At 39.3% G+C, this 20,980-nt stretch overlaps 1 protein-coding gene across 6 annotated transcripts in view; it reads left to right on the forward strand.

Annotated features, from left to right (window-relative positions):
• The window catches only part of Nf1 (neurofibromin 1), a 281,308-nt gene that overhangs the window by 119,853 nt on the left and 140,475 nt on the right, over positions 1-20,980 (forward strand). For all 6 annotated transcript variants that reach the window (XM_045158367.1, XM_045158370.1, XM_045158368.1 and 3 more), the window contains 12 exons: positions 1,040-1,113; positions 1,329-1,412; positions 3,532-3,972; positions 4,356-4,495; positions 5,217-5,339; positions 5,884-5,967; positions 7,193-7,309; positions 7,865-8,046; positions 8,157-8,368; positions 11,754-11,915; positions 12,056-12,159; positions 19,899-20,034. In XM_045158367.1, the coding sequence (XP_045014302.1) occupies positions 1,040-1,113; positions 1,329-1,412; positions 3,532-3,972; positions 4,356-4,495; positions 5,217-5,339; positions 5,884-5,967; positions 7,193-7,309; positions 7,865-8,046; positions 8,157-8,368; positions 11,754-11,915; positions 12,056-12,159; positions 19,899-20,034 (1,859 nt within the window). The remainder of the gene's footprint in view (positions 1-1,039; positions 1,114-1,328; positions 1,413-3,531; positions 3,973-4,355; positions 4,496-5,216; positions 5,340-5,883; positions 5,968-7,192; positions 7,310-7,864; positions 8,047-8,156; positions 8,369-11,753; positions 11,916-12,055; positions 12,160-19,898; positions 20,035-20,980) is intronic.

Genomic DNA, 20,980 nt, shown 5'->3' on the forward strand with positions numbered 1-20,980 from the left:
TAAAATCCTTTTCTGAGCAAGGTAAGGTAAAATTCAGCAGCAGTTGAAATAAATTATTAGTCTCTCACTGAATTTTTTTTTTTTTTCTTTGAGGTAAGGTCTCACTCTAGCCCAGGCTGACCTTCTCACTCTAGTTCCAGGCTGGCCTCAAACTCACATTGATCCTCCTACCTCTGCTGGGATTAAAGGCATGTGCTACCACACCCAGTTTCTCACTGAATTATTTTTTTTATGGCAAGTCCAATGGACTGACTGTGTGTGTGTGTGTGTGTGTGTGTGTGTGTGTGTGTGTGTGTGTGAGAGAGAGAGAGAGAGAGAGAGAGAGAAAGAGAGAAAGAGAGAAAGGGGGGGGAGGTTGAGAGAATTGACATGTGAAGGCTTCCAGCCACTGTAATTGAACTTAGGACAAGTGTACCTACCACCTCGTGTGCATGGGTCACCTTATGCGTCTTGCTTACATGGGATCTGGACAGTAGTACATGGGCCCTTAGGCTTTGCAGGCAAGCGCCTTAACCATTAAGCCATCTCTCCAGCCCTCACTGAGTTTTTTAATGTGCTATTTGTTAAAAACTGGCATTGTGGACTGGGGAGATGGTTCAGTAGTTAGTCACTTGCTGCTAGTCTGGGTTCAGTTCCCTAGTACCCATGTAAAGCCAGATACACAAGTTGCACATTTGTCTGGAGTTCATTTGTAGTAGCAGAAGGCTCTAGTGCATTGATTCATTCTCTTGCCCTTTCTCTGTCCCTCTCCCCTCCCTAACAATATCTGGCAGTGTAAATTACTGTTGGCTATAGAATATATAAATTACTCTGCTTGATTTTTATACACATTGGTGTATTATTTTGGGTAAGTCTTAGGTGAAGGAGATGGCTGTTCAAGATAAATGCTTTTCCTATGGAAGTTGTAGAAGGAAATGTTCAGCTTTACTATTTGAAGCATTGGTTGCATTCCTTCTGCCTTTTGGGTGGGGCTTATCAGGCTCCCTGTTGGCAAGCAGGACTCAATGCACTAACTAGATTTGCTGTTGTCTTTGCTTAGGAAGAGCAGCACTTCAGAAAAGAGTGATGGCACTGCTAAGGCGTATTGAGCATCCCACTGCAGGAAACACTGAGGTATGCCCTCAGCAACAGAAACACCCCTCCCAGGCCCCCACCTTCAGCGTTAGAAGCCTCCTATTTATTATCTGTGTGATCAGGAACAGCTTTTGAAGCAATCTGAGATATGTGCATATTACAAGTAGGATATTCTGCTTGAAACCTGGAAGTTGCCATTTGACTTTTAGCTCTTGGCCTGTTTGCTTTTGAGTTATAATTGCCTTTGTTTTTAGGCTTGGGAAGACACACATGCAAAATGGGAGCAAGCTACAAAACTAATCCTTAACTACCCCAAAGCCAAAATGGAAGATAGCCAGGTGAGTTTGTTAACTTGATTTTTGTCTATTAATTAGTCTGCTGCTTTTCTTAATCTTTTGAGTCACTCTTAGCATGCATATATATATATATGGCTGTCTTAAGACTAATTGTGGTTTGTCTAGATCTGTACTGCTTAATACGGTAGCCACTAGCTACACGTATCTGTTGGAATTTAAATTTTAACTTAATTAAAATTAATTCAGTTATACAGTTGCCAGAGTTTAGTTGTTATTTACTGTGTTGAACAGTGCAGATGTAAAATGTTTCCATTGCCACAGAAATGTTGGACAATTTGCAGGAGACCACTATCTTTATTACACTTTCTCGCTTCATTAAAGCATTGTACAAAATTTTCAGAAAAAGTATTGACAGAAATAGGTAGAAAAAAATAAAACTTAAACTGTTCATTATACTGGCCTGTTTTTAAATAAAATTGAAACCATTCATTATACTGGCCTAATTTTGGTTGTTTTGTTTTGAGCTGGCCTGGAGCAGGCAAGCTTTGAATTTGCAGTGATTCTCCTGCTTCTGCCTCCTGAGTACTAGAATTGCAGACATAAACTGCCACATCCAGTTCATTCTGCTACCTTGTTAGTTACTCTCCTTAAGCAATTTGGTAGGCAGAAGATTGAGCCCAACCTTAGATGAAATGAAATTTAAAACTTTAGACATTTCACTGTATTATTTCTGTCCTGGTCAGTTAGAACAAGAAAAAAGTTAAGCCTTCACAAAATAATGTAGTTTTAGAATAAAAGCTTTTGGGAGTGGTGGGGAGTAATTATTTATTGGTACATAATCTATGTACCATTCATTTCTGTCATCTGATGTGTCTAATCCAGTGACTGTTTTTAGTATATTCACGGAGTGGTGTAACTCTCAATTAACAATTTTGGAATGTTTTTATCTTCTTAAGAAAAATGAAAATCCTGCATGTGAGGGCAATCTGGCTGCTCTATCTGTTACCCCACTGACTTCCAGGGTTGATTTGGGTGTCCCCTTCCTCCCTCACCGCTCTGTGTGCATCCTCCCGAAGCTGTGTGCTCGGAAGAGGACAACCTTTCCAAGTAGAGGAGGACCGGTCTTTGCTCAAGAGTATACAAGTAGCTGTGCTCCCCGGCTAGAACCTCCAAGCAAGCTCTCAAGACAAAAATGAAAACCTATGCTTTTTAGTACTTCCAGCTCTACCCCCACCCCATTTTACTGCCTGTCTTTTCTCCCTCTAGCCCTGGGCAGCCACTGACCCACATTTGGTTTCCATATATTTGCCTTTTCTGTCTATTTTCTGTAAATGGAAACATAGATTTGTGGGCTTTTGTGACTGCATTTTTATTTTATTTTATTTTTATTTTTAAATTATTTATTTATTTATTTGAGAGCGACAGACACAGAGAGAAAGACAGATAGAGGGAGAGAGAGAGAATGGGCGCACCAGGGCTTCCAGCCTCTGCAAACGAACTCCAGACGCATGCGCCCCCTTGTGCATCTGGCTAACGTGGGACCTGGGGAACCGAGCCTCGAACCGGGGTCCTTAGGCTTCACAGACAAGCGCTTAACCGCTAAGCCATCTCTCCAGCCCTATTTTTTTAATTTATTATTTATTTATTTGTTTGTGTGTGTGTGTGTGTGTGTGTGTGTGTGTGTGTGTGTGTGTGTAAGAGAGAGAGAGAGAGAGAGAGAGAGAATGGGCATACCAGGGCTTCCAGCCACTGCAAACAAACTCCAGACATATGTTGCCACCTTTACCTTGTGCATCTGACTTATGTGGGTTCTGGAGAATCAAACCTGAGTTCTAAGGCTTTGCTGGCAAGTACCTTAATTGCTAATCCATCTCTCCAGCCTGTGACTACATTTTTAAACTTGGCATAATATTTAAAGGTTCATCCATGTAAATCAAAGCTTCTTAATAATAAATGTGGTTCTCTGCGTTGATATATTAGTCTAGCTATGACAAAAATGTATCAATGGCTTTTAAAAAATATAAATGATAAATTTAAGTTTTCCTTTTTAAAATGTAAAGCATGTACTTTTTTACTGAAAAAATGACAAAGAGTAATTTATTGGAATTTATCTAATTTATGTTGAATTCATGTTTTTTTTCCACACAAATTTTGTGTTTAGGCTGCTGAAAGCCTTCATAAGACCATTGTTAAAAGACGGATGTCCCATGTGAGTGGAGGTGGATCTATAGATTTGTCTGACACAGAGTCCCTACAGGAATGGATCAACATGACTGGATTTCTTTGTGCCCTCGGGGGAGTGTGCCTCCAGCAGAGAAGCAATTCTGGCCTGGCAACCTACAGCCCACCCATGGGCCCTGTCAGTGAGCGCAAAGGTTCCATGATTTCAGTGATGTCCTCCGAAGGGAATGCAGATACACCTGTCAGCAAATTTATGGACCGGCTTTTATCCTTAATGGTGTGTAACCATGAAAAAGTGGGACTTCAGATACGGACCAATGTTAAGGATCTGGTGGGTCTGGAATTGAGTCCTGCTCTTTACCCAATGCTATTTAACAAATTGAAGAATACCATCAGCAAGTTTTTTGACTCTCAAGGACAGGTGACGTTTTCTCTGTTTTATTTTTTTTACCTTCTCTATTGAGTGACATGTTTGAAATAAATGAAGCCAGTTACTTTGGCACTATGTAAATTAGGTAGTGGCATGATACTCATTTACAATTTTTAAAAAATAGTCAATTACAGAAAAAAAAGCACCATTATCTTATGTAGGGAATAGTTTGCATCTTAGGAACTTTGGCCTGCAATGCCTAGAGCTATGAGTGTTGGATATGGGTGTGAATGTCTGTGTGTGTTCATGTATTTGTCTGGTTATATGCCTATGGGTGTGTATGTTTCTGCCTGTATCTGTCATTGTTTTCTGTGCATTGATGGCATGTCACTGTTGTTTTTTGTTTTTGTTTTTGTTTTTGTTTTTTCCTGTAGGTTTTATTGACTGATACCAATACTCAATTTGTAGAGCAAACCATAGCTATAATGAAGAATCTACTAGATAATCATACTGAGGGTAGCTCTGAACATTTGGGACAAGCTAGCATTGAAACAATGATGCTAAATCTGGTCAGGTAAGCATTCAGCTACTGAAATGTAGCAGAATCATATATTTAAAAAAATATTTTACTTATTTATTGATTTATTTAGGGGGAGGGGAGTGAGAAAAGAGAATGGGCATGCCAGGGTCTTCTAATGGCTGCAAATGAACTCTAGATGTATGTGCCACTTTGTGCATCTGGTTTTACATAGGTACTGGCGAATTAAACTTGGGTCCTTTGGCTTTGCTGGCAAACACATTAACTGCTAAGCCATCTTTCCAGGTCCCAGAATCATATTTTTAAGAGTTAAGATAAACCAGTGCATTGATAGTTTTTTTATTATTTTATTTTATATTATTTTATATTATTATATTTTATATTATTTTATTTTTATTTTTAAAAACTTTTCATTGATAGCTTCCATAAGTATATACAGTAAATCATATTAATTCCCACCCTACCCCCTCTCAAATCTACCCTCCATTGAATTCCTTCTTATTTCCAATTAGTTACTCTTACTATTTTGATGTGATAGTGGTAATTATTGATGAAATAATTTGCCATTCTTTTCTTTACTCTATCCAGTGTAGGGTGTGACAGTAAGACAACCAGAAGTCATATATGTGCTCACCAAAATAAAATTAAAATTTTAACCATATTTAAAATTATATGTAGTCATTTGCTTGAAGTTGAAAGCATTTAGAATACTTCTTTTGTCTATCTCTGATTTTTTAATGTTTCTATGTTGAATTAGATACGTTCGGGTGCTTGGGAATATGGTCCACGCAATTCAAATAAAAACAAAGCTGTGTCAGTTAGTGGAAGTAATGATGGCAAGGAGAGATGACCTTTCATTTTGTCAAGAGATGAAATTTAGGTGAGTTCTCAAGAGCAAATGAATCTGGCAAATACCATGTTAAATAGAGGGAAGAAATATAGGGATTGACTATCTGGGAAAAAGGGGTAGATGAACTGCATTGCACCGAATTATTTCTACCTGAGTATCCTTTCAGTTTTCCCAAAGCTCTGTTCTCTTTTTCTAAACCCGAGTAGTACAATTTTGATACCATTTCCAATTGATATCATAGCAAGGAGCCTATGCAAAGGACCTGTATCTACATTGTATCTGTCTATGCTTTTATGAGCTTTAAAGCACTGTCCCTATCAACAATATGTCTTTTATAAAGTTGTCATTGCCTAAGGTATTTGACAGTAAGCATTACTTAAAAACTCTTTCAGGGTGTGTTAGTGTACACCTATAGTCCCAACAGTCAAGAGGTTTGTGAGTTTGAGGCCAGCCTTGGTTATACATTAACACTCTAAGTAAATACTCAAGTAATATAGCAAAAGCTTGTATATGTGTGATTCTTTTTTTTTTTAGAAATTTGTTTGGTATTTTCCTTCTTTTCATCATTCCATAGGAATAAGATGGTAGAATACCTGACAGACTGGGTTATGGGAACATCAAACCAAGCAGCAGATGATGATGTAAAATGCCTTACAAGGTAAAATAAGGGAATGACTAGCATGTTTTACTCTGGACATTACAATTACTGTAGCATTTATCTATTTCCGTGCCATTTGTTTTATAGATGCCAAACTTTTGCATTTGAAATACATTAAAAAATTTTTTAACTGAGACTTTTAATGGAAATAAGTATGAATGTTCAAAAGTTAGTAGTGTCAGGACAAATGGTCTATAATTATTTAGAAGACCTATGAAGCATTATATTGGATCTCCTTTATGATTAAAGATAACATGAGAAATTTGTGTTGAGACTTTCTAAGATATAATTGCTTAGGTTTGCTTTAATGATAAGTATTTGACACATTCCAGAAAATGATTAAGTACTGTGAACTACATGATAATTTTGTAGTTGTTTCATTAGTCATGCCTCATTTGATAATGCATTTTTTTTTGAGCAAAGCCCAACAGATTGGCCTTTTCTTTATATATATACATATATATATATATACATATATATATATATACATATATATATATAATTTTTTATTTTTACTTATTTGAGAGAGGGAAAGAGGCAGAAAGAGAGAATGAGAATGGGTGCACTTGGGCTTCCAGCCACTGCAAACGAACTCCAGATGCATGGGCCACCTTGTGTATCTGGCTTATGTGGGTCCTGGGGACTTGAACCAAGGTCCTTTGGTTTTGCAGGCAAGTGCCTTAACCACTAAGCCATCTCTCTAGCCCTTTTTTAATGTGAGAGAGAGAAAGAAAGAGAGAAGAATGAGAATTGGCACTCCAGGGCCTCCAGCAGCCACTTTAATCAAACTCCAGATGTGTGTGCCACCTTGTGCACATGTGCGACCTTACACATGTGTCACCTTATGCATCTGGATTATATGGGATCTGGAGAGTCAGACATGAGTCCTTAGGCTTCTCAGGCAAGCACCTTAACAGCCTTATAGTGCATACTTTTGATTGATTGGTTAGTTGATTGGATTTTTATTTTTATTTTTTTTGGTGCTAGGGATTGAAACCAAGACTTGTGGATGCAAAACAGGCACTTTACCATTGAGCTACATCTCCAACCTCAAACTTTTGTTGTAACATAGATACTATGCTGCATGTACTTTGCAGAGTACATGTTCTCAGGCCTATAAATGTACCCAAATGATTTAGAAGTGCTAATCATTTACTTATTGAAATAGTTAATTCTTAAAGCTTGTGTCTGAAAGGCTCACAGTTTGTAAATTATCTTTCTTCAGAGATTTGGACCAAGCAAGCATGGAAGCAGTAGTCTCACTCCTTGCTGGTCTTCCGCTGCAGCCTGAAGAAGGAGATGGTGTGGAATTGATGGAAGCCAAATCGCAGTTATTTCTTAAGTAAATTTCAGCCATCAAAAATACAAAGGCAAAAGCAAATAAAGCTCCCTGCACCAAGCAAAGCAAATGTAGCCAAAATGGCAAATGATTATATTTAGAAAGTAAACCTAAGTATTTTTGTATTATGGCCATTGGCTGCTGTCATAAAATGTACTGTACTTGTGAAGCAATATTTATGATAGGCTCAAGAGAGGAACACACACACACAAAAAGATAGGAACACAAGTGGGTGTGGTTTTTAAGAAAAATAATGTGATCATTGAGATTTTGCTTTTAGTAAATATAGACTGCTTCAAGTCATTTCAAATGACATCATCTAAACTATTTTGTCCTTGAATTTTACATGTTAGACACAATTGCCAAGAAACATGCCATGTCTTCCATATTCATGTTTTGAAATGTGTACTACATTTTGTCAAGTTAAAGTTGTATTCATCATAGCAACTCCATCTCATGGCCATTCATATGTTGCTTATGTGATTATTTTAGAATGTATCATTATCTTTCTGATTGATGTAGCCTTCGCTGTGTAAGAGTCAGTCTTATATTTTCTAGGTATTTCACATTATTTATGAATCTTTTGAATGACTGTAGTGAAGTTGAAGATGAAAATGCACAAACAGGTGGCAGAAAAAGAGGCATGTCTCGGAGGTTGGCATCCCTGAGGCACTGTACAGTCCTCGCAATGTCAAACTTACTCAATGCTAATGTGGACAGTGGACTCATGCACTCCATAGGTGAGAGGAAATAACAGTTATAGAAACATAAAATCTAGAGTTGGCATGTGAAACAAAAATTACTTCAGCAAAGGCATGTTAGTAAATTTGCATCTGTCTGTCCATATCAGGTTTAGGTTATCACAAGGATCTCCAAACAAGAGCTACATTTATGGAAGTTCTGACAAAAATCCTTCAACAAGGAACAGAATTTGACACACTTGCAGAAACAGTATTGGCAGATCGGTTTGAGAGACTTGTGGAGTTGGTCACAATGATGGGGGATCAGGGAGAGCTACCTATTGCAATGGCTCTGGCCAATGTAGTCCCTTGTTCCCAGTGGGTAAGTTTATTGAAAAAGTGGGAAGAAGAGTGTCTGTCATATAGCAAATGCTTCCCATTAATTTTCTTGTAAATGGGGCTGGAGAGATGGCTTAGCTGTTAAGGCACTTGCCAGCAAAGCCTGAGGATTAATGTTTGATTCTCCAGGTCTCATGTAAGCCAGATGCACAAGGTGATGCAAGCATGCAAGGTCACACATGTGCACAAGGTGGCGCACATGTTTGGAGTTCATTTATAGTGGCTGGAGGGCCTAGTGTGCCAATTCTCTGTCTCCCCCTCTCTCTTCCCCTCCCCCTCTCCTTTACTCTCACTCCCTCTCACAAAAAAAGGGTGATCTGTTGGGCTTACCTCAAAAAAATTAATGTAAATGTGTATTAGATGAAATAATAAAATTTAAGAATTAGAAAAAATTCATAAATTTAATTTTCAACTACAGGGAAGTGGTTAGCACTCCTAGCTCTTACTAGTATCCTATCTCATTCTACCCCACTGAAAAATTCCATTTAAACCTGATTGAAAGAAAAGAGCCGGGGAGGTGGATAAAGTACTTGGAAGCCTGAGTACCTGAATTTGGAATCCCAGACTCCATATGATGCTAGAAGCTGTGACAGGCTTCTGTAGTCTCAGCACTGCCATGGTGATATGGGAGGTAGGACAAGCAAATTGCCCTAAGGCTCATGAACAGCTAGCCTAGCCTAGTATGAGTGAAAAACAATGGGAACAGACCCTGCCTCAAGTGAGGTGCGAGGACTAATACCCCAGAGTTGCCCTCCAACTTACATACACATGCTATGGCAAGCACATGTATGTACACACACAGGTCCACATAAATATGGCACAGTACTGTACAGCTGTACTCTAGAATGTTGTCATCTTGAATACATGAAATTTTGTTAACTGTTACTGAGACAGGTTCTGACAAGATAACCCTGACTAGTCTGGAACTTGTCAAACAGGCCTCGAACTTGGGATGACCGTGCAGCTTCTGCCTCCTGAGTGCTATAATTATAGACTTGTTCCATCATGAATAGCTCATAACTCAAATTTTATGCCCTTTAATTAGCAACAACTAAATTGTTACAATTTTTTAAAAACTAAAACTAGTTTATATATTTTCAAGTGTTACATAAATGAATTTCTGAATTTTCTTTTTAGCATTTACCTTTAATTAATATTACAAAATAATAGTTTTCCAAATCTAGAATCAGAGTCTAGGGTTATACCCAGTGGTAAAATACTTGCTCAACATTTATGACACTTTATGCTTAATCAACAGCAGAGCAAAACATACATGAGACCTATGCATGATCCTTAGCAGAACTAAACAAAGCAAAACTGAGTTCAAGAAATTTTAAATCATTTTGTTTTGTAATCAGTTATTTCTGAATCTTATGTTGAATGACTTCAAAATACAATTTTAGCTGGGCATGGTGGTGCACACTCTTAATCCCAGCACTTGAGAAGCAGTGGTAGGAGCATCACCATGAGTCCTAGGCCACCCTGAGACTATATAGTGAATTCCAGGTTAGCCTGGGCTAGAGTAAGAAAATCAAAACAATTATTTTTTGTTTTGCTATGTTTAAAAAATTGTTTTTATTATTTATTTGGGGGAGAGAGAGAGAATATGAGAATGAATGGGCATGGCAGTGCTTCCTGCCACTACAGTTTATCTCCACATGCATGTGCCATTTTGCTTTAAGTGGGTACTAGAGAATTGAACCTGGGCCATTGTGCTTTGCAAGCAGGTACTTTTTACTGCTAAGACATCTCCCCAGCCTTATTTTAGTGCTTTTGAGTCAGAGTCGTCGTCTTATGTAGCCTAGAACTCACTATATAAGCCAGGCTGGTCTTGAGTTTATAGTCTTCCTATCTCTATTTCCTGAGTGCTAGGATTACAGGCATGCAACATTACTTTGTTAGAACTATATCTAAAGGAGAAGAAAACCAAATAATTTTCAAAATTTAAATTAATGCATAAATACATATGTTTTAAAATATTTTATTTTCAGGGAGAGAGAAGGAAAGAGGTGAAGGGAGGGCAAGAGGGCACTCTTAAGACCTCTTGCCACTGCAAACATACTCCAGATGCATGTGTCACTGTGCATCTGGCTTTGCATGGGTATTGGGAAATTGACTTTTAACTGATCAGCCATCTCTCCATCCCTAAATTATATTTTTAAATTCACTTGCTTAATGTTTTCAGTAGTTCGGGGAAAAGATTAGATAGTGAAAAAACATTTAACCCAGTAATTTTAAAAACAGCTATCGCTGTTCCTGTTACTATTATTATTTTATTATGATGATTTTTGTGCTCAAGCCCTCTACCACTGAGCTATAGCCCGAGCTCAGTAACTTTGATTTTGTTACTAATTCTCATCATTTTTACTTATTTCATTTTTGTCAGAAATGTATTATATTAGTATAGGGAATAGAGCAAGATACTGAGTTTTCATAATTCCTTGTCTTTCTAGCTATTTATGGTTAGGATTCTTAAGTGTTTACTTAAGTATCAGGTTGAGACACCATGGGCCATGATCCTAACCTTTGTTGTTGTTTGAAAGTTTAAGGGTCTTTTGATGGCTACCTCTGTTCTCTTAATCTCCTGTCAGTGAATTACTTTTGAATTTTTCTTTAGAGTACCAAAAACTAACGTAAGGGTTTTATAAATGTTATCATATGAGTAATACATGGGGATATCCACTCTTACTCTCACTCCCTTAGTTATTAGTAACTTTAGCTGGTCTTTGGATACCCAGGTCCTTTTCCTTTTGACTGCTTAAAAATCCTAGTTTTTCTATTTTCATTGTTTTTGCCTAGTCTGTCTTTTGTGTTCATTGGAGCTGGCCATGTGGGAAGAGTAGAGCGCTTCTACTTGTTTTTGCAACGATTTTCTAAGAAAATGATCTGTTCATATATCTTTGCAAATCAAAGTACACTCTTTGCTACCATTCTCTATTTCTACTCTTTAATTTGTGTTATAATTCAAGCTGATTGCTTAAGTCTTTTTTTATCACTTGGTAAAGCCTAGCTAGGTCTCTGATAATTTTCCAGTCAGTGCGTAGCATTAACAGCTATCATAAACATGTATAAAAAATTACCCATCAGAGACAAATGTACTTGGGCAAATCTCTGGAAAAAGTTACCAGTATGATTTGCCTTTTTGCCAGACTTTGGGTTTTTTGTTTTTTCTTTGTTTGTTTGATTTTGTTTTTGGAGGTAGGGTTTCACTCTAGCTCAGGTTGACCTGGAATTTACCGCATAGTCTCAGGGTGGCCTCAAATTCCTCCTACCTCTGCCTCCTGAGTGCTGGGATTAAAGGCATGCACCAACATGCCCGCCTGGCCATTTTTGCCAGTCTTTAGATTTCTGTTTTGTTTTGTTCTCAGGATGAACTAGCTCGAGTTCTGGTTACTCTATTTGATTCTCGGCATTTACTCTACCAACTGCTCTGGAACATGTTTTCTAAGGAAGTAGAATTGGCAGATTCCATGCAGACTCTTTTCCGAGGCAATAGCTTGGCCAGTAAAATAATGACATTCTGCTTTAAGGTTTGTATCATTCATTGTGCGTATGTGTACTGCATTGTGTCAAGAGTTATTATGCACAGAATGCACTGGGTAGATTATCTTTGTTTCATGCAAGATATATGGAGCTGGTATGATAAATGCTTAATTTTATATTACTCTAGGTATATGGTGCTACCTATCTACAAAAACTCCTGGATCCTTTGTTACGAATTGTTATTACATCCTCTGATTGGCAACATGTCAGCTTTGAAGTGGATCCTACCAGGTTTGTCATACACAGTTGCTCTGGACTCCTCCCCATACTGCATGCATGAGTCAAGGCTCTTGTGTAGTTTCTCCCTTTGATTGTTTTAAAAATATTTTTATTTCTTTATTTGCAACTGGACAGAGAGACATAGAGAAAAGAGGTATAGACACACACACAGAGAATGAGTCCTCTAGGGCCTCCTGCCCTGACAGACAAACCCCACATACGTGCACCACTCTGTGTATCTGGCTTTACATGGTGGGGAATCAAATCCCGGTCATTAAACTTTGCAGGCAAATACTTTAACTGCTGAGCCATCTCTCCAGCCCTGATTTATTTATGCTTTTATTGACAACTTCCATAATTGTAGACAATAACCCATGGTAATTCCCTCCCTCCACTTTCCCCTCTGAAACTCTACTCTCCATCATATCCCCTCCTCATCTCAATCAGTCTCTCTTTTATTTTGATGCCATATTTTCCTCCTATTATGATGGTCTTGTGTAGGTAGTGTCAGCCACTGTGAGGTCATGGATATCTAGGCCATTTTGTGTGTGGAGAAGCATGTTGTAAGGAGTCTGCCCTTCCTTTGGCTCTTACATTCTTTCAGCCACCACTTTTGCAATGGACCCTGAGCCATGGAAGGTATGTTAGAGACATTTCAGTGCTGAGCATTCCTGTCACTTCTTCTCAGCACCATGGTGCCTTCTGAGTCATTCCAAGGTCACTGCCACATGAAAAGAGAAGATTCTTTAACCAGAAGTGAGAATAACATTAATATATGGGTATGAACATTAAGAGAAGTACTTACTAGGCAGTTCAGTAAGCATAGTATATACATTTAGCCAGACAGCAGCAGACGTTACTCCCCTACAGTTCATGACTAGCCCTGTTGTAGTTTTTCCGTGACAGGGATATATTCCCTCCCATGGAGCGGGCCTCCAGTCAATTTGAGTGCCACTGTTGCACCCGCTGGCTCATTTGGCCTGGCTGGCCAAGGCTTGCAATGTCTACTGTTGAGTATCTCCATTGGTGATTTCTCTCTCTCCCATTGAAGTGCATGCAGCACAAGGGGTACATGCATCTGGAGTTCATTTGCAGTGGTTGGAGGCCCTGGTGTGCCCATTCTCTCTCAAATAAATAAATAAATAAAATTTTAGTTTTCTGTCAGCTGGTCTACATGGAGGAGGTTTTCACCTCAGTTCCAGCAGGGTTTCTCAGTAACCTTGCAGCAACCTTGTAAGTATGTGGAGTCTTCAGCAATAGGGACTTACCATCTATTTCTGGTAGGAAACCAAGGGCCTCAGCAATGGCCTATAATGTTTTGGGGGCATCAGGGACCTCCCTGGCCAACAACTCACTGGAAGGTATCCCATCCTTGGCATTGAAAATTTTCTAGTAATCTGTGGCTTCTGAGTGTTACATTGTCCAAAAAAGTAGGTTTCTATATGACTTATTTATATCCTCTTATATTTTGATTAGCCTTCCCCCCACCTTTCCTTTGCTCAGTCTCTTCCTCTGACCTCATTTAGGGTCTTTCACCCTCATTAATCTGTGCTTCTACTTACATATATACAATACCATCCTACTAAGTCCCCCCTCCCTCCTTGTCTGGGCCTGAGTTACCTCACTAAGTATAATCCTTTCCAGATCCATCATTTTCCTGCAAGTTTCATAATTTTCATTTTTCTTTACCACTGGGTAGAACTCCATTGTGTAAATGTGCCACATCTTCATTATCCACTCATCATTTGAGGGACATGTAGGCTGGTTCCATTTCCCAGCTATTGTGAATAAAGTGACAATAAACATAGTTGAGGAGATATCTCTGAGGTAGTGAGACAAGTCCTTAAGATATATGCCTAGAGTGGTATAGCTGGGTCATATGGTAGATCTATTTTTAGCTCTCTCAGGACCCTCCACACTGATTTCCACAATGGCTGCACCAGATTGCATTCCCACCAACAGTGTAGAAGAGTTCCTCTTTTTCCGCATCCTCACCAGCATTTATGGTTATTTGTTTTCATGATGGTGGCCAATCTGACAGGACTGAGATGGGATCTTAACATAGTTTTAATATGCATTTCCCTGATGACTAGGGATGTAGAGCATTTTTTTAGATGTTTATATGCTATCTGCATTTTTTCTTTTGAGAACTCTATTTAGTTGCATAGCCCATTTTTAAAATTTTATTTATTTATTTATTTGAGAGAGAATGGGCACACCAGGGCCTCCAACCACTGCAAATGAACTCCAGATGCATGTACCCCTTGTGCTTCTGGCTTAGGTGGGTTCTGGAGAATCAAACCAGGATACTTTGGCTTTGGCAGGCAAACCCCTTAACCACTAAGCCATCTCTAGCCCATTTTTTTAAATTGGGTTGTTTGATTTCTTACTATTTATTTTTTGGGTTTGTGGTATATCCTAAATATTAATCCTCTTTCAGATGTACAGCTGGCAAAGATTTTCTCCCATTCTGTAGGTTGCCTCTGTGCTCTATTCACAGTGTCCTTTGCTGTACAAAAGTTTTGTAATTTGTAATCCTACTTTTATTGGACAATGGAACATTCAGGAGCCATAGATTTTGTATTAGCTGTCCCACCACCTTTCCTTTACTCAATCTCTTCCCTAGACCTCATTTTGGGCCTTCTCACCCCCATTAATCTATTCTTCTACTTACATATTGTTGCAGTCCGGTTCACATTGCTGGTAGAAATCACCCAACCAAGAGTAGCTTCTGGGAAAAAGAGATTTATTTTGGCTTACAGGCTCAAGGGGAAGCTTCATGATGGCAGGGGAAAACGATAGCATGAGCAGAGGGTGGACATCACCCTCTGGCCAACATAAGGTGGACACAGCAACAGGAGGGTGTGCCAAACACTGGCGTGGGGAAACTGGCTAGAAAGCCCATAAGCCCGCCCCCAACAATACACTCCCTCCAGGAGGCATTAATTCCCAAATATCCATCAGCTGGGAAGCTAGCATTCAGAACACCTAAGTTTATGGGGGACACCTGAATCAAACCACCACATTCCTCCCCTGGCCCCCATAAACTGCTATCCATGCATGATGTAAAATACAATGCATTTAGTCTGACTTTAAAAGTCCCCATAATTTTTTATCAATCCCAATGATGTTCATTCCCATAGTTCAAGATCTTTTAACTGAGCCATAATACCAAAAAATAACCTCAAAAAAACCCATAATGGCACAGAATAAATATTCACACTGCAAAAGATGGCATTGGGCATAGCAAAGAAACATTCAACCAATACAAGATTTAAAACAACCAGGGAAAATATCAAACTCTAGCTTCGAGTCCAGCAACTCTAACCAGTGACAAATCTTCAAGTCCGATAATTCTAACCAGCAACAAGTCTCTGGCATTCCAATTCCGCCCCTCCAGCTAGGCTACTCACAGTCCTGGGAAACTTCACCGGGGCCGGCAGCTCCTTGGCAGCCATCTCATGGTCCTGGCATCTCTACTGGGTCTCCACTGCAAGCCACGGTTCATCCTCATGGCCCCATGAGGTCTCTATGCAGGCAACCAGCAAACCCGCTTCACACTGCCCATGGCCATTTCCAAAACACAAGACCATGTTACAAACTCAATCACCCTCTTTCCAGCATTTTATACTCCACAATACCAGGTAGGTACCAACTTGTTAATCCAGGGGGGATTAAAGCAGACTTTGAAGATCAGGACTCCTTGAGCACTCAGGCCCCTTCAAAAGAGTCTACATTCTTCTTGTTGCCCCAGCCCAGGTCAGCTAGCCCAGTCTCAAACGTTGTAATTTCTCAGTTGCAGCTGAACGGGCAATAAACCCAAAGATTTTTCTTTCTGTGCCATATCCCTCTGCACACACCAGTTCATTTCTACGCAAAGCAACCCTGCACAACTTCTCAGGACATGGGCACAAGAGCAAGCTTCTCACACAAACTGCTAGCCCAGTCCAGGCAAAGCTTTTTCCTCACCCTCATAAGCCAAACCTCACAGTCCGTAGTTCTTACTGCCTTCAGGTCTTTCAGCTCTGAGCAGTATAGACCATCAAGCTTTACTTACAGCACTGCAAAGCATCTCTTAGGCCAAGGTTTCAAATCCTCCCACATTCCTCTTGAAAATCAGCTCCAAAAGGCCAAAGCCACAGTCAGGTGTCTAGCAGCAACCCCACTCCTTGGTACCACTTTACTGTTGCAGTCCGGTTCACATTGCTGGTAGAAATCACCCAACCAAGAGTAGCTTCTAGGAAAAAGATATTTATATTGGCTTACAGGCTCGAGGGGAAGCTTCATGATGGCAGGGGAAAACAATGGCATGAGCAGAGGGTGGACATCACCCTCTGGCCAACATAAGGTGGACACAGCAACAGGAGGGTGTGCCAAACACTGGCGTGGGGAAACTGGCTATAAAGCCCATAAGCCCGCCCCCAACAATACGCTCCCTCCAGGAGGCATTAATTCCCAAATATCCATCAGCTGGGAAGCTAGCATTCAGAACACCTAAGTTTATGGGGGACACCTGACTCAAACCACCACACATATATACAATACTGTCCTATTAAGTACCCCCCACCCTTCCTTTCTTGTCCCTTTCTATCTCTTTTCTAGTGTACGGGCCTCTGCTACTGAGTTTTTTCCTTCTCACACAGAAGCCCAGTCATCTGTAGCTAGGATCCACATATGAGAGAGAACATGTGACGCTTGGTTTTCTGGGCCTGGATTACCTCACTTAGTATAATCCTTTCCAGATCCATCCATTTTCCTGCAAATTTCATAACTTCGTTTTTTTTGTTTTTTTTTTTTAACTGCTGACTAGAACTCCATTGTGTAAATGTGCCATATCTTCATTATTCATTCATCAGTTAAGGTTCATCTAGGCTGGTTCCATTTCCCAGCTATTGTGAATTGAGTTGCAATAAACATGGTAAAGCATGTACTTTTAAGGAAATGAGATGAGTCCTTAGAATATATACCTAGGAGTGTTATAGCTGGGTTATATTGTAGATCAAGTTTTAGCTGTTTTAGGACCCTCCACACTGATTTCCACAATGGCTGCACCAGATTGCATTCCCACCAGGAGTGCAGAAGGGTTCCTCTTTTTCCACATCCTAGGTAATATTTATGGTTATTTATATTCATGATGGTAGCCAATCTGATAGGAGTGAGATAGAATCTCAACGTAGTTTTAATCTGCATTTCCCTGATGACTAGGGTTGTAGAACATGTTTTTACATGTTTATATGCCATCTGTATTTCTTCTTTTGAGGGCTCTATTTAGTTGCATGGCTCATTTTAAAAATTTTATTTTAATTCCAGACTGCATATGAAAGGGAGTTCAGAATAGGGAAACATGAATGGCCACAAAATGTCTGAGAGTACATCCAGTCTCACTAGGTACCATAGGATAACACATTCAAAGCACACGGTACCTTTTATCACCAACTATAATGACTTGGGTTAGGCATCCCTAAGTCAAAAAATTTAAATGCTTTACAATCTGAAAATTTCTAAACACTGTTGCTGCTCACAAGTTTCAGATTTTGGAGCATTTTGGATTTGAGGATGTTTTACTAAATCTTTACAGATACTTCAAAATCAGCTGGGGGAAATCTGAAATCTAAACTCTTCTTCTCCCAAACATTTTAGATAAGACATGCTCAGCCTGTATACCAAGTCAGTAAGAATGTAAGGAAATAAGAATTCTCTGTGTGTGTGGTGTATGCACATGTGTGTGCCCATGTGATGCCCCATGTGCTCATCAGAACACAGTATCAGGTGTCCTGTTCCATTGCTCTTCTACCTGTTCTTACTTGAGTCAGAGTCTCTTACTGATCCTGAAGCTTGCCCTTTCTCATGAGCCCTGGGGATTCTCTTTGTTCCTCTCTAGGGGTTACACATGCTCATGACCATACCCAGCTCTCTGTGGAGACTGGGCATGGAACTCAAGTGGCCTCTTGGACCTCCTCAGGCTCTCATGCTCACATAGGAAATGTTCTTAATTCCTGAGCCACCTATGCAACCCAAGAAATCTTGCATATAATTGGTTATAGAGCTATCAATAGCTTCTAAAGTTATATTTACATATTCTTGATTACTAAGAGATGTCATTTTAGGTAGCTGTCCTGGAAAAACTCTTGTATATGCACAAGAATGTTTATTGTGGTTACTGTAGTTATCTTCTCATTGCTGGGACAGAACACCTGACCAAAAGTAGCTGATGGGAGGAAAGGATGTATTTTGGCTTACAGTCTGAAGGAGAAGTTTCAGCACAGCAGGGAAAAGATTGGACCTCATTTCTCCCAGCAGCTGGCCAGAAACAGCAAGAATGAGCTGAGCTCTGGCAAGGGAGAAGCTGTCTCCTAACCAAACACCTTCTCCAGCAAGGCTCCATCCTCCAAATTGCCACCAGCTAGGGACCTAGTATTGAAGCACATGAGGGTATGGGGACACCCAAACCACCATTTAAGTGCTGTCTAAAAAAGTGAAAAACAAGTATTCACTAGTAGGGAAACAGATAAATGATGATATATAATTTACAGTTATGCAGTCAGGTGGGTACATTAGCTCTTCATAAATGAAAATAAGTACATTTCATAAACCTGATGTACAGTCAAGAATAAAAAATGTTTAAGGATCCTACCATTGCCATGTATATGTTTTTGTGTAGGCATGTGCATATTGAGGAATGTGATATGAAAGCATATCTGCTAGGCTGGCTTAGCAGTTATGACACTTACCTGCAAAGTCAAAGGACCCAGGTTCAATTCTCCAGGACTCACATAAGCCAGATACACAAGGTAGAGCATACATCCAGAGTTCATTTGCAGTGGCTAGAGGCTCTGGCACACACATTCTTTCTTCCTCTCTCTCCCGAATAAAAATAAAACAAGATTTTAAAAAAGAAAAACCTTGAAAGAGTATCTGCTATTCTCACGGACTATATTCCACCCTTGTGTATCTATTCCAGCATTTTAAACCAAATCCCACAATATATTGTTTCCAACAAATAGACACTTAAAAACAAAATACACACACACACACACCAGTTATTTCCATACTAATAAAAGAATTTCTTGACAATAACTAAGGCCAGTTTATGTTGTTTTTTTTAATAAAAATTTGGTTGTTCAAATCAGGATCAAAAATCTATACATTGTATTGGGTGGATGTCTTTTAAGAGTCTCTTTTTGTGCCGATTGTGGTGGTGCATGCCTTTAATCCCAGCACTCGGGAGGCAGAGGTAGGAGGATCGCTGTGAGTTCGAGGCTACCCTGAGACTCCAAAGTGAATTCCAGGTCAGCCTGGGCTAGAGTGAGACCCTACCTTGAAAAACTTTAAAAAAAAAAAAAAAAAGAAAAAAAAAAAATATATATATATACACATACACACACACACATATACACACACACACACATATATATACATACATATATATATATGTGTGTGTGTAAATTAAAGAGTCTTTCTTTTTAAAATTTGAAAAAAATTATGAGAGAGAAAATTTACATGCTGGGGTCTCCAGCCTCTGCACTTGAATTCCAGTCGCTTGCACTACCGTGTGCACATGTGCGACCTTGTATGCTTGTATCACCTTGTGCATCTGGCTTACATGGGAACTGGAGAGTCAAACATGGGTCCTTAGGCTTCACAGGCAAGCGCCTTAACCACTAAGCCATCTCTCCACCCCTGACAGTCTCTCTTAATGAGTGGTTTTCTTTCAGCCGAAATGTTTTGTTTTTTTCTTTCCTTTTTTGTAGATTAGAACCTTCTGAGAGCCTTGAAGAAAACCAGCAGAACCTCCTTCAGATGACAGAGAAGTTCTTCCATGCCATTATCAGTTCCTCTTCAGAATTCCCCCCTCAGCTTCGAAGTGTGTGCCACTGTTTATACCAGGTATGCTGTGAGTTAGAGATTGCCACTCTTGACCCTAAACAAAGTAAAGAGTAATACTGTGCTGCAGAGACACTCAGCTGCTGCCAGGGTGTTGACTGTTTCACCGCATCATTTGGATGAATGATTCATTAAGAATTATTTCTGGATTGGCTTTGAAAGAAACTTCCATTTTTCTTCCAAGACATTTAAAGTACTTTAAGGAAAATGAATTTTCCTTGTATTGAGAGCAAGGTTGAATTCACTGAATTTGTCAGTTATGATGAATGTGACTCAAATGAGATGAATATCTAATGTTGTTTGTTTATCTTTTGCCTAAATTACTCATAGCATTTTCCCCATGTGAGGCAAGTCTTTTGCTTCTTCCATTGTAAATTATTTCATCTATAATTTTGGTTTCCTCTTTGTTAGATAATTAGTTTATGTCGTGTTTTTGTATAACAGGCTAGTTATTCTATTAATTCTATGTAGACTATTGCTTATACTGCATCATCATTCAAAGTTTTTAGGCTTTGTACCACTATTACTCCAAATAATCCCTGAGTTTAGATGTCCACAGCATTTCATGTTGAGTTAGGACTGGGTTCTTCTAAGACTTCTGTTTTTAATTATATATGCAGTTTTAGAAATGATTTATTTATTATAAGGGAAATCCATATTAACATTCTACAAAAGCAGTAGCTACTATAAATCTGGAATTTGGGATAGAATTGGGTGTAGGAAAGAATGGATACATTGACCAAAACCTATGCCTTTCTCTTTTTTTAAAGTGTCATCCAAATTTTTTTTAGCACACAGTTTCAGTTGCTTAGAAACCTTCATAGCATCAGTGAAATCACCATTTAAAAAAGATGTTTGCCGGGCGTGGTGTCACACGCCTTTAATCTCAGCACTCGGGAGGCAGAGGTAGGAGGATTGCCATGAGTTCAGGCCACCCTGAGATGACAGA

The sequence above is a fragment of the Jaculus jaculus genome, chromosome 9 (genome assembly GCF_020740685.1).
Source record: "Jaculus jaculus isolate mJacJac1 chromosome 9, mJacJac1.mat.Y.cur, whole genome shotgun sequence".
Lineage (NCBI taxonomy): Eukaryota > Metazoa > Chordata > Mammalia > Rodentia > Dipodidae > Jaculus > Jaculus jaculus.